This window comes from Anolis carolinensis, unplaced genomic scaffold (assembly GCF_035594765.1).
Source record: "Anolis carolinensis isolate JA03-04 unplaced genomic scaffold, rAnoCar3.1.pri scaffold_26, whole genome shotgun sequence".
In the NCBI taxonomy this organism is placed as follows: domain Eukaryota; kingdom Metazoa; phylum Chordata; class Lepidosauria; order Squamata; family Dactyloidae; genus Anolis; species Anolis carolinensis.
This window is the reverse complement of record NW_026943835.1, coordinates 594,146-608,192: the sequence shown is the minus strand read 5'-3', so window position 1 is coordinate 608,192 and position 14,047 is coordinate 594,146. Positions and strand designations below refer to the sequence as shown.

Sequence of the window (14,047 nt, the reverse complement as noted above, 5' to 3'; positions counted from 1 at the left end):
TTTGGGCAACTGCAGTTTCAAGAGCAAAACAACCATCCTCTGCTACCAACCAAATATATGTTTGTAGTGGCATGTCTTTATCTTCGGCAGTTTAAAGACATGGTTCCTCAGTCCAGCAGCTGAGTTCCCTGTGTGCCATTACATGAATGCTAGTAAATACCACTTGTTCAAAGGGTTGACTTCTAAGTATAAATAAATACAACAACGACGACGACGATGATGATGATACCGTTTCCTGTTTGGGACTCTGACCACTTCCCAGAAAAGACCTCAGTTCCAGAAGGAAGAGCCTCCTTCCGCGTTGAAGAGCGTCTCTCCAACGGAGGCCTCAAAGGCTGCCGTGACCCCAGACACCGCTCCGGCTGAGACAGAGTACCGTTTGTCCCTACAGAGCAAAGCCAAAGGGGTCAGCAGGCCCCCAAATGCCATGTCATTGAGACTGAACCCTGCAGGACCCCACAAAGCAATGGCTGTGGGGCCGAGAAGGTGTCTCCCAACAACACCTCCAGGAAGGACTGCTAAGCGGTGCCCCCAAGCCCCATTCCCACGAGGCTTCGCAGAAGGAGACCGTGGTCTACAATATTGAAGGCCCCTGAGAGGTCCAAGAGAGCCAAGAGGGACACCCTCCCCCGGTCTTGTTCTCTACGCTCCTCCCCTCCTCCCCACACGAGGAGCGAAGAAGACTCAGCGGGATGTGGACCAAACCAGGCGACACAGCGACAGGCTGCAAAGGCCACGGACAAGGAGCAAGAACCGAGAGAGAGAGAGCGACTGCCTTTCTTCCTTCCTGCTGTGAACAGGAAAGTGAGCTTCCAAAGGGAACGGCCTTCAGAGGGAGATGCTGCAGCGCATCACAAGGGTCTCCATGGCGCCCCCTGCAGGCACGGAACAGCCATCCAGGGAGGGAGGGAAGAAGAGCTCCACTGATGGGCCAGGACCAGAGGAGGGGCAGGACAGGAAATCCATTATCATAATATAATTATATAATAATAATAATAATAATAATAATAATAATAATAATAATAATAACAAGAACAACAACAGGACAATTTGGACAGAAAAACAAGAAAACTCATGGCCATTCATCATTCACTGCACCCTCGCAGTGATGTTGACCGGCTATATCTGCCTAGAAGATCAGATGCCAAAAGATCTCAGCCGGCATTTGGAAACAATAGACATTGACAAAATTACAATTTGCCAACTGCAAAAGGCCACCCTACTGGGATCTGCGCGCATCATCCGAAAATACATCACACAATCCTAGACACTTGGGAAGTGTTCGACTTGTGATTTTGTGATACAAAATCCAGCATGTCTACCTTGTTTGCTGTGTCATAATAAAATAAGACAGCCCAAGAGCAAGCCATCAGAACAAAGGCAATTAAGGCCAAGATCGAAAAATCAGCTGATGACCCAAAATGCAGACTGTGCAAGGAAACCGACGAAACCATTGATCATATCCCCAGTTGCTGTAAGAAAATCGCACAGACAGACTACAAACAGAGGCACAACTATGTGGCCCAAAGGATTCATTGGAACTTATGCCTCAAGTACCACCTCCCAGCAGCAAAGAACTGGTCGGATCACAAACCTGCAAAAGTATTGGAAAATGAGCACGCAAAGATACTGTGGGACTTCCGAATCCAGACTGACAAAGTTCTGGAACACAACACACCAGACATCACAGTTGTGGGAAAGAAAAAGGTTTGGATCATTGATGTCGCCATCCCAGGTGAGAGTCGCATTGACGAAAAACAACAGGAAAAACTCAGCCGCTCTCAGGACTTCAAGACTGAACTTCAAAGACTCTGGCAGAAACCAGTGCAGGTGGTCCCAGTGGTGATGGGCACACTGGGTGCCGTGCCATAAGATCTCAGCCGGCATTTGGAAACAATAGACATTGACAAACTCACGATCTGCCAACTGCAAAAGGCCACCCTACTGGGATCTGTGTGCATCATCCGAAAATACATCACAGAGTCCTAGACACTTGGGAAGTGTTTGACTTGTGATTTTGTGACACGAAATCCAGCATATCTACCTTGTTTGCTGTGTCATACAATGTTGTTGTGTCAATAACAATAATAATAATAAATTTATTTTTGCATGCTGCCTCCATCTCCCCAGCAGGGGACTCGGGGCGGCTCACACGGGGAACAAGCCCAATATAATCACATAAAATCATAAAATAACAATTTAGACCTCAGACAACACAATTTAAAAACAATTTAAACAGGTCATAGTTAAAATCGACAAAGTTAAAATGTTAAACAATCATCCGGGCATTAAAGGTCCAATATAGGATCACATCTGGGCGATAATTAAAACTGATTTAGGGAGTGTCCATTTACAAATAGGACATACATCAAATAGATACAACCGGTAAGGAAGATAAATCTGAACGGGAATCAAACTCAAAAGTGAGCAGGGCAAGTTTCAGTGTAGACATGGACCAGGTTATAACAGACTTGTCTACTCAAAAGCACAACAGAACAGCCATGTTAAAGCGGTACCTAGAATTTATTTATTTATTTATGTATTTATTTACAGTATTTATATTCCGCCCTTGTCACCCCGAAGGGATCACATGACACATATAAGGCAAACATTCAATGCCTTGACATAGAACAAAGACAAACGCAGGCTCCGAGCTGGCCTCGAACTCATGACCTCTTGGTCAGAGTGATTTGTTGCAGCTGGCTGCTCACCAGCCTGCGCCACAGCCCGGGCCCTACTCCACAGATGCAACTGTCTTTCAAGCTGCTTACGTGAGCAGCGAGCCAGGCTCTTAATGGTCGGGAACTCAATCTGACCCGGCCTTCGATCCCACAACCTCTCAGTCAGTCGTGATTTATTGCAGATGGCTACTAACCGGCTGCACCACAGCCCGGCCCGGGATGCCAAGGTGGCCGTGTTGGGTCTGTGTGCCAAGTGAGTCCCAGGCCCTTCGTTGTTGGCGTTCACAGGGCTCTTGGATTGCAGCAGAACTATACGTTCCACTCCCTACGACTCCTCTCAGTCAGGGTCAGGACTCCCCAAACCTCAATCTCCAGTTGCTGTGTGCCACAGGAAAGAATAGGAAAGGGTTAAGGGAGAGGCAGTGGGCGGGGCCATGCCAATTCCCTTCTACGTCCTATCCTTTTCTATGGCGCACAGCAAACAGAGGAACTGGTCAGCAGCAGAACATACTAGAGAGGGGGGGTCTGGGGAGAATTCACCATGGTTTCTATGAGTTGTAGGGACTGGGATGTATAATTCGCCCGCAATCTAACAGCACTCTGAACTCTAGCAATGGTGGAATTGGACAAGACTTGGCCCACAGAAACCCCATGACCAGCAAAAAATACGGGAGGCCTTTGGGGGGAATTCACCTTGATTTGGGGGAGTTGTAGTTCACCTCCATCCAGAGAGCACGGTGAACCCAAACACGGAGGGATCTGGGCCCAACTTGGCACACAGACCTGATAGGCCGAGATTTGATGACTGGAGGGTTTTGGGTGAGGGTAGTGACCATTCCAGCCCCAGCTTCTGCCAACCTAGCAGTTCGGAAACATGCAAATGTGAGTAGATCAATAGGTATCTTCCGGCAGGAATGTAACATTGGTGCTCCATGCAGTCATGCCAGTGACCACAGGACCTTGGAGGCGTCTACGAACGTTGGCTCTTCGGCTTAGAAATGGAGATGAGCACCAACCCCCAGAGTCAGACACGACCGGACTTAACATCAGGGGAAAACCTTTCCCTTTACGTAGAGGCATCACACTGGCAACGAAGGTCCACGTAGCTAAGGCAATGGTATTCCCAGTAGTAACCTATGGATGCGAGAGAGAGCTGGGCCAGAAGGAAGGCTGAGCGAAGGAAGAACTGTGGTGTTGGAGGAAAGTCCTGAGAGTGCCTTGGACCGCGAGAAGATCCACCCAGTCCATCCGCCAGGAAAGAAAGTCCGACTGACTGCTCACGGGAGGGAAGGAGATGAGAGGCAAAGGTGAAGCCCTTTGGCCACGTCATGAGAAGACAGGAAAGTATGGAGAAGAGAATGATGATGGGGAAAAGGGAAGGAAAAGGGAAGGAAAAAGGAAGAGAGGCCGACCAAGAGCAAGGTGAGTGGGTGGTATCCTTGAAGAAATTAACTCCACCTTGAAGGAGGTGCGGGTGGCCTGGGCCGACAGGGAGCTCTGGCCTGGGCTGGTCCAGGAGGTCACCAAGAGTCGGAAGGCACAGAACGAAGAAACAACAGAACAATATAATAATATGAAAATAGAATAGAAAAATAAAGAATATAATATAGAATAATCCTATAATAAATAATAGAATAATAAAATACAGTAATAGAATATAGTAATATAACAATAATATAAACATATTACAGTATAGTCTCACTTATCCAACGTTCTGGATTATCCAACGCATTTTTGTAGTAAATGTTTTCAATATATCGTGATATTTTGGTGCTAAATTCGTAAATACAGTAATTACTACATAGCATTACTGCATATTGAACTACTTTTTCTGTCAAATTTGTGATAACATGATGTTTTGGTGCTTAATTTTTAAAATCATAACCTAATTTGATGTTTAATAGGCGTTTCCTTAATAGGGATAATAAGGAGGGCCTTATTATCCAACATATTCACTTATCCAACATTCTGTTGGCCCGTTTATGTTGGAAAAGTGAGACTCTACTGTAATAGAATAATAATAATACAAGTGTTACGAACCCAAAGGGTTCCTGTTCTTTTGATGGATGCAGAGTGTTTAGGGAATTGTGAGGAAAATCCTGAGCGTGCCTTGGACCTTGGCAAGAAGATCCGACCAGTCCGTCCTCCAGGAAAGAAAGCCCAGTGGCTGCTCACGGGAGGGAAGGAGATGAGAGGCAAAGATGAAGCCCTTTGGCCACGTCATGAGAAGACAGGAAAGTATGGAGAAGAGAATGATGCTGGGGAAAAGGGAAGGAAAAAGGAAGAGAGGCCGACCAAGGGCGAGATGGATGGACGGTGTCCTTGAAGTGACTGGCTTGACCTTGAAGGAACTGGGGGCAGTGACGGCCGACAGGGAGCTCTGGCCTGGGCTGGTCCATGAGGTCACGAAGAGTTGGAGACGACTAAACGACTGAGCAGCAGCAGAGGGAAATGAAGCTCAATATATCCTCATGTTCCTCATTTCTTTGGAGCAGTACAGAGTGTTGCAAGCGTGCTTCCTTTATCATAAACAACATTTGTAGAAAAACATGTTGTTCACTTATGTTCCAGTAAGTAGCTTAACCACATTAACCACAAGATGTTCCGGAAACATAGTGGCGACATACGGACACTTGCCTCTCCTCTGGAAGAAGGCAGGTTGCATCTTTAATAGAATAAGTTGAAGCAGACACCTTAATAATGCATAATTAAAAGCAATCAGAAATAGAATAGAAATAGAATAGAAATGCAGGCCCTTTGGCCCATCAACCCTCTCAATAGAGTCAACATACACCACAGTTCACAATTGCGTTTCTAAGTATTGCAATTTGTTTTCAAATACAGAAAATCGATCAGTCACTCCTTGTAGCCCTCATTGGGTGCATCAATAGATGTAAACATGCTGCTGCCGCTTTGGATGAATATCCGTTGATTTTATCCCACCAGTGACGTTCTGTCGGGCTGCTTCCTTCTGCGGCCACGCTCTGACGTTCTCCATCAACCTCTTGGATCCTAACAAAACCTTTCTTACTTCTTTCCTCATAACTCTCCAAATGTTTCTTCACCTGCTGATTCGTTTTTACTAGTATATTTAATTTTTCCCAATTAATTCCTTATATTTGTGGATAACTTTTTAAACTTCAAGTCTATTTCACTGTCTCCATCCTCCATCACGTACACCAAATTCCCAGTTTCATCATCTTGAACAAAAGTTATGTTACATTTACATTTCAACCGAATGTTTGTTTATCGGGTTCTATTATATTTCCATCAGACCATAACATTAGCTGAACAGTAGTAACACAAAGACATCCCATTCCTGTATCTTGTGTGAATGTATCACATCTTCCATGTTTATAGCACACGTGGTCCTATCTGTGTGAGGTGTGGTGGGCACACATAATCTGCTTCCCGCGCTTCCCACTGTTTTATATCCATTGTGGTGTTTCCTTTATAAATCTTTGTATCTGAGCACAATATCTTACTTGACATTAAAGAAGGCATACAGAATATCCCATGGACTACTACAAGGGTTGTTGTTGTGTCACAAACCATTATCTAAATTGTGTCATGTTTTCTACTCACTGATCTCACAGACCTCACTCTTCCCTGAACACTCGGCATCCAAAGAACAGGAAACCTTTGGGTTCAGAACAAAACAAGTTGACAGTTTCAGCAGTTTTGTCCCTTATAAATCCCCCTCTTTGTGGCAAAAAAAAGAGAGATTGAAAGCAACAATACAAAAAGGCAGAAATTAGATATAATGCTTCAACTACACATGAAACTAACTACTACATGAGACACAAAACTAAATCAGAAACAAACAGACCTGCGAAACAGTTACCTTCATAGACAACTGAACTAACAAACAGACAGGGATACGTGCCCAAAGGCCTCATTCTATCTGTTAATTTTTATCTCTCATTATTCTACTCCCTTTAGATAATATAATTACTTCCAGAATGGAACATACAGAGTTCCCTCACTACTTCGCTCTTTACGGATTCGCTGTTTTGCAGTTTTTCAATAAACTCTAAAATACTATTATAAATCATAAAAAATAACAATTTACAGCCTAAGGAAGGGAGGAAGGAGAAGCCGAAGGGAGAGAAAAGGAGCCCAAGCGGCAACAAGAGGAGAAGGAGGCGATTGATCAACACATGATTTCTTGATAAAGACTTAAAATAGTGTATAACTACTAAAATAATGTATAAATATATAGCATCCCTACTTCGCGGATTTTCACTTATTGTGGGTGGTCCTGGAACCCAAACCCCGGGATAAGTGAGGGAACACTGTATTTTTTGTTCAATCTTTCTACAATACACCACATGTGATGAAATGTCCCAACTTTGAGCTTGCAGTTCCAAAATTTGCAAGAGTTGCTTTGTACATGTTAGAATGACACTCTGGTGTCAATTAAAACCATTCTCTCCAGGGTGAATTCTATGATGTCTATGTATAATCTTATTCTGTGAAAAACTCTGTCCACACTCCATGCATTTCTATGGTTTCTCCCCAATGTGAGTCCTTTGATGTTTACGTAGAGTTGAACTATCAGCGAAGCTGTGTCCACACTCCAGACATTTATAGGGTTTCTCCCCAGTGTGAGTCCTTTGATGTTTACGTAGACCTGAACTCTGAGCAAAGCTCTGTCCACATTCCAGGCATTTATAGGGTTTCTCCCCAGTGTGAGTCCTTTGATGTTTACGTAGAGTTGAACTATCAGCGAAGCTCTGTCCACACTCCCGGCATGTATAGGGTTTCTCCCCAGTGTGAGTCCTTTGATGTTTACGTAGATCTGAACTATGAGTGAAGCTCTGTCCACACTCCAGGCAGTTATAGGGTTTCTCTCCAGTGTGAGTCCTTTGATGTCTACGTAGGCCTGATCTATGAGTGAAGCTCTGTCCACACTCCAGGCAGTTATAGGGTTTCTCCCCAGTGTGAGTCCTTTGATGTCTACGCAGGTTTGAACTTTGAGTGAAGCTTTGTCCACACTCCAGGCAGTTATAGGGTTTCTCCCCAGTGTGAGTCCTTTGATGTGAACGTAGTCCTGAACTACAAGCAAAGCTCTGTTCACACTCCAGGCAGTTATAGGGTTTCCCCCCAGTGTGAGTCCTTTGATGTGAACGTAGTCCTGAACTACGAGCAAAGCTCTGTCCACACTCCAGGCAGTTATAGGGTTTCTCCCCAGTGTGAGTCCTTTGATGTGAATGTAGACTTGAACTATGAGTGAAGCTCTGTCCACACTCCAGACATATATAGGGTTTCTCTCCAGTGTGAGTCCTTTGATGTGCATGGAGGGTTGAATTATGAGCAAAGCTTTTTCCACACTCCAGGCAGTTATAGGGTTTCTCCCCAGTGTGAGTCCTTTGATGTGAATGTAGAGTTGAACTCTGACTGAAGCTCTGTCCACACTCCAGGCAGTTATAGGGTTTCTCCCCAGTGTGAGTCCTTTGATGTGAATGTAAGTGTCCCTTCTGAGTGAAGCTCTGTCCACACTCCAGGCAGTTATAGGGTTTCTCTCCAGTGTGAGTCCTTTGATGTCTCTTCAGCTTTCCACGCTGACTAAAGCTCTTTCCACATTCAATACATTTATATGCTTTCTCCTCCATGTCAAAAGTTATGTACATTTAATTGCAATATTGACACTTGATTCTTGTTTTTCCCTTTCTGATTACTCACAACAGTGGGTTCAAATTATAGGAAAGGAGACTCCTTCTGAACATTAAGAACTTCCTGACTGTAAGAGCTTTTCAGCAGTGGAACTCTCTGCCTCAAAATGTAGTGGAGGCTCCTTTGGGATCTTTTAAACAGAGGCTAGATGCTCATCTGTCAGGGGTACTTTTCCTGCACGACAGGAGCCTGGACTAGGGGCCTCATGCAGTCTCTTCTATGGTTCTACTCTATAATCCAAAGTGAATATAGGAATTCTGCAGGATCAGCCCCTTGAGAGGAATCCTTTTTCCTAGAGGACTGGTTTCCTTTCTGCACTTTGGTTTCCAAATGCCTTAATATCAACTAGAAGCTGGTTCGTTTCCCATCACGGCAGGGGTGGCTCCAGAGAACTCTCATGTCCTGGTCAAGAAAGAAGAAGCAAAAGGTTAGACATGAAGCCGCATACCTCTGGCTCAAGGCAAACAAAGCGAAAAAGGAAAGAAGAAAGGAAAGATGCAAGGGAGGAAACACAGAAGGAGAGGATAAGAGAAGGAAGGAATCACGGAAGGAGGGAACTGAACCCTTTTCCAATATTGGAGGGCCACACCCATTTCATTGGGTCAGACCCAAACGTGGTTAAAGGAACACAAGGCAGGCTGGCTGGCAGAATTCCTCCCAACATTCAAGGGTGTAACATATTCTGGATCATGGGTTTCCGTGAATTACCAGCATTGTGCTAAATGCTGAAAGGAACAAGGATTTCTTTATTGATTGTGCCGTTATCTCCCCTGCCACAAGGACTCCCACCTCTGCTTCCTCAGCATCTCAAAGGGTTACTCTGGCCACATTTCCCAAATGAATCTTCCAAACTAACAAGGACCTGCATTCCCAACTGGCTAATTCAAAGCCCTTCCCTGAGGTAACAAGGTCACACTTGAGGGAGGGCTAAGAGGTCCTCATTCTTCACTACCAGCGGATGTGCTGAGACTGACGACAAGGAGGAGCCGGGCACTTCTTCCTCAGCGCATCCGACGGCAGAAAAGCATGAGCTTGCCCTCCCTCCACTGCAGCCTTGTTTCCTCAAGGAAGCTCCTGGCCCTCGCCACCCGCGTGGCCCCGGCCCAACCAAAGAGGCGGAGGAGAGAAATTAATGCTTGTATGGCTATAGGTACTGGTGAATGTTATACTGTCATGTATTGTATTTAACCATGTTATTTTCTTGGATGTCACAGTATACAAAAATGGCAAGAGATTGATGGTCAAAAACTATAGAAAGCCAACAGATAAAAATTCCATAATGCACTACTCCAGATTCCACCACCATAAATTAAAAACCAACTTACCTTTTGCACAATTAATAAGATTGAAACGTAACACTAGTTCCCCTGAGGATCTTGCTACAGAAGTGTCTATCTTTAAGAAACAGTTTAAGGAGAGAGGTTATCCTATAAGAATCATAAAACCAGCTATTAGGAAGGCAGAATCTATAGACAGGAGTAACTTACTAAAGGAACAGACAAAACAAAACAATGATCGCATCATTTGGCCATTAACTTTAACACAATTCTCTCCAAAAATCCACAAAATTATTAGAAAACATTGGCACCTAATTAGAGATATCCCTGGATGCCAAAACTTACCACTACCGTGTTTCCCCGAAAATAAGACAGTGTCTTACATTATTTTTTACTCCCAAAGATGTGCTAGGTCTTATTTTCAGGGGATGTCTTATTTTTCCACGAAGAAGAATCCACATTTATTGTTGAACAAAAAAATGAACATTTATTCCATACTGTACAGTACTTGTCATCACAAACCAACATAACTAAACCAGACAAACTGTGACTCCTTCAAGAATTTCTTGTTACTACCATTATTTCCATATACAACTGGTATGTATATTTACCAATTCTGCATGCTATGGTGTTTTGTTTGGCGGGCACCGGGCATGCTTCCAAACAAAAGCTTTGCTAGGTCTTACTTTCAGGGGAGGCCTTATATTTAGCAATTCAGCAAAACCTCTACTAGGTCTTATTTTTTGGGGATGTCTTATTTTCGGGGAAACAGGGTATTAGCCAACAAACGCTCAAGAAATCTTAAGGACATACTTATAAACTCTGATTTAACAAAACCCAACATTTTGAAGAAATCCAACCTTAGAGGCCACACAAACTGTGGACATTGTGTTGTTTGTTGTCTCTTAGAATCAAACAATATATACATCCTACTTTAAAATTCAATATACAACTACAAAGTTTCACTACATGTAACACTGACCAGGTCATATATGTTATAGAGTGTCCTTGTGGGCTCTTATATGTGGGCATGACTTCTAGATCTCTAAAAACCAGAATATTAGAACATCGCTCACGTATCAAGAATAAAGCATCAGATTCCATTCTTTATTTACATTTTTTAGAGAAATCGCATTCCTATACAAGCTTTAGATTCTGTGCTCTAGAAAGGATCACCATAAAACCCCATGGGGACATAAAAAGGATTTTACTACAGAGGGAAGCCTTTTGGATATTTAAATTACATACAGTCCATCCACATGGCTTAAATGATAAATTAGATCTCTCTTGTTTTTTGTAATTACTCTTAATGAGTGCTCCAAGTAGCTAGCCATCCTTAAAAAGGGAGCTACCTCCATGAGCTAATTGCTCACAAATGGAAGGCAGTAGGATCATTATCCACAACTGAAGTGCTACAGCAGAGCCACAAACTCCTTAGTGGAAGTAAGTGTTTTTCTTTGTTTAAATGAGTGTTAAACCAACGCGAAATTGTTTAATGTTACTGGGTGCTGGCAACAGCAAATCTATTATGTTGTCTTTTTTAAATATAGTTTACAAAAGCTGCAGAAAAATCTACTACAAACACATGAAAGAACCTTCAGAAGCTACCTGAAGAAGGGATTTTGATCCAGAAACAAGAGTCACAAAATACCCAGGAATCCTTGTTGTTCTACATTCCTTTATGGTTTACATTCCTCCTGCGCATCTCCAAAACATTAACTTACATGGGACTATGATAAATGTATCTAAAGTGTGACCACAATATACAGTTGTTTCTTACTTTGACCATGCATTTCATGCGCCTGTAAGGATTATAATTTGTCTGTTACCATTGTTTTATTCTGTATATTAGTTAGTAATAGGACAACTGTATCTTTACACGTATTTTAGATTTCTGTGTACTTTAGTGCTGGGCTTTGTACTAATCTGACTGGCCCTTCCAGCCTTAACTTATCATCTGCCTCTCGCACTTTGCCACCAGCCCTCCCCTCGCAGCTGTATTGCACAGGCCTTTCCCTTGTCCCTAGCTCGGAAACGTCCATCACGCTCGGCTAAATATTGGTTGTTGTATGATGAATTATGTTTTTAATTATGTCCTTTATGATGTTGGTATATGTATTTTATTGTGTTATATTTTGAACTTTGTCTGATTGGGCTTGGTCCCCATGTAAGGTGCCCTGCGTCCCTTCAGGGAGATGGTGGTGGGATACAAAAATAATGTAGTAGTAGTAGTTATTATTATTATTATTATTATTAGTAGTAGTAGTAGTAGTAGTAGTATTGGGGGAGGGGAAGTGTGGTACAATGTGGTGTTATACTTTAAAGGGACCAACAAAGTGTTGAACAAAGTGTTCAAATAATAAGTTTTGTCGGCTTCGACTCGGTCTGGACTAAGGTTTATGTACAAGGTTCTGTGGATGAATGGCTCAAGTATTTTGTATTGTTTTAAATCTGAATTTAACTGCTTATGTTTTTATTCTTTTGTATTGTTGTGTATTGGCATCAAATTCTGCCAATTTTGTAAGCCGCCCTGAGTCCCTTCGGGTGAGAAGGGCGGGATAGAAATGATGGAAATAAATACATAAAATAAACAAAGAAACAGAAGAATGCAAGTGAAATGGTGGATCGATGAAGGTGGTATCGCTCAACTGCCGAGGCCTTGGCTACTGCTATGAAGGGAAGATGATTACAAATAATAATAATAATTTATTTCTTATATTCCGCCTCCATCTCCCCAAGGGGACTCGGGGCGGCTTACATGGGGACAAAGCCCTAAAATCAACAGTTGACATATGCACAAAAACAGTAGAAGTTACAAAATTTAAATACATAGCAAGAACCAAACAATTTTAAAACTTTAAGATAAAATACATAGGATATCAGTTAGACAGGGGAGTGGGGCTGTTTAGGATTACGTGGGAGGGGCTGACTTGTGCAAACATGAATAGTGGAACCAGAGTGGGGTAAAGTGCTAGGAGCCGGCAAGGCGATTTGGACTGTATGATGAAAGTGCAGCTGATTATTCTATATAAAAGCATTAGCAACGAGAAAACAGCTAGAAAAACACGAGTTAGAAAGGACTCAAAAAGATTTGATATTTTAAAATAGAGAATACTTTAAATACAGTAATACAGAAACTCCAAATTATTAGCCAAAGCAGCACACGTTAGAAAGGGAAGAAAATAATAACATCAATGAAAGACAAGGAAGGTGAGAACCATACAAGGATGGAAGACAAAATATTAGCTTTTCCAAAATTTTATCAAGAACTATACTCGACAAAAAAAAAAAAAACTCCCAAAAAAATAGAGGAATATATTGGGAAATATTGGAAAAAATAAAGATCCAGATCTGGGAACAAAGCTAAAACTGTATAATGTACATGTGATCTTTTCATCCCTCCTCCCCGTTGTAGGACACGGCTCTACAAGGGCCGGAAAAATAGTACAGGTCAATAACTGGCTCAGAAAATGGTGTCAAGAGGAGCATTTTGGCTTCCTTGACCATGGTCTACTCTTCCAAGAGGATGGACTACTGGCAAGCGATGGGGTGCATCTCACACAAGCAGGAAAACATCTTTTTGCACACAGACTCACAAACCTCATCAGGCGCACTTTAAACTAGATCCACTGGGGGAGGGGAACAACAGCCTGGCGAACACTATATTACCCACGACCACAGGGAACAGTCGAAAGGCTAAACGGAGGGCTGCACAAACACAGCAAGGACCAAGTACAGAGAGCACAATAATCCCAAATAAACAGTTCGAGGGGAGGTCACAGGGGCTTACATGTCTTTACACTAATGCTCAGAGCATGGGAAATAAGCAAGACGAACTCCAACTCCTAGCACAGCACCACACATACGATGTCATAGGCATCACTGAAACCTGGTGGGATGACTCCCATCACTGGAATTTAACCATTGAGGGCTATAACCTCTTTCACAGAAATAGAACAAAGGGGAGAGGAGGGGGAGTAGCTTTATATGTCAAAAACAGTTACGTTGCAGAAGAAATGCAAGACTGTAATCCGGGAAACCAGCTTGAAAGCATCTGGATAAGAATCAAGGGAACCAGGACTAAAAAAGATCTTGTCGTGGGTGTCTACTACAGACCTCCGAGTCAGGATGAAGGACTTGATGAAGCCTTCTGTCAACAGCTGACCAAACAGGCACAAAGAAGAGATATAGTAGTCATGGGCGATTTCAATTATCCCGATATCTGCTGGAAAACAAACTCAGCCAAGAGTACAAAGTCCAACAAATTCCTCACTTGCCTTGCAGATAATTTTATGGTCCAGAAGGTAGAAGAGGCAACAAGGGGATCAGCAACTCTTGATCTAATCTTAACAAATGTGGAAGACCTGATCAATACAGTTGAAGTGGTTGGATCCTTAGGGGCAAGTGACCATG

The 14,047-nt window shown here is 43.0% G+C and overlaps 2 protein-coding genes across 2 annotated transcripts in view; both read right to left on the bottom strand.

Moving 5' to 3' along the window:
* The window catches only part of LOC134294866 (zinc finger protein 850-like), a 104,615-nt gene that overhangs the window by 70,666 nt on the left and 19,902 nt on the right, over positions 1 to 14,047 (bottom strand). The gene's annotated exons all lie outside the window — the stretch shown is intronic.
* Positions 5,306 to 12,825, bottom strand: LOC134294874 (oocyte zinc finger protein XlCOF6-like). The gene has a single exon (XM_062966658.1). The coding sequence runs from the start codon at positions 8,312 to 8,314 to the stop codon at positions 7,187 to 7,189; it is 1,128 nt and encodes a 375-aa protein (XP_062822728.1). The 5' UTR covers positions 8,315 to 12,825; the 3' UTR covers positions 5,306 to 7,186.

Excerpts from the sequence above, each read along its gene's own strand:
- LOC134294874 (XM_062966658.1), bottom strand. The coding sequence starts at position 8,314 with ATGTACATAACTTTTGACATGGAGGAGAAAGCATATAAATGTATTGAA.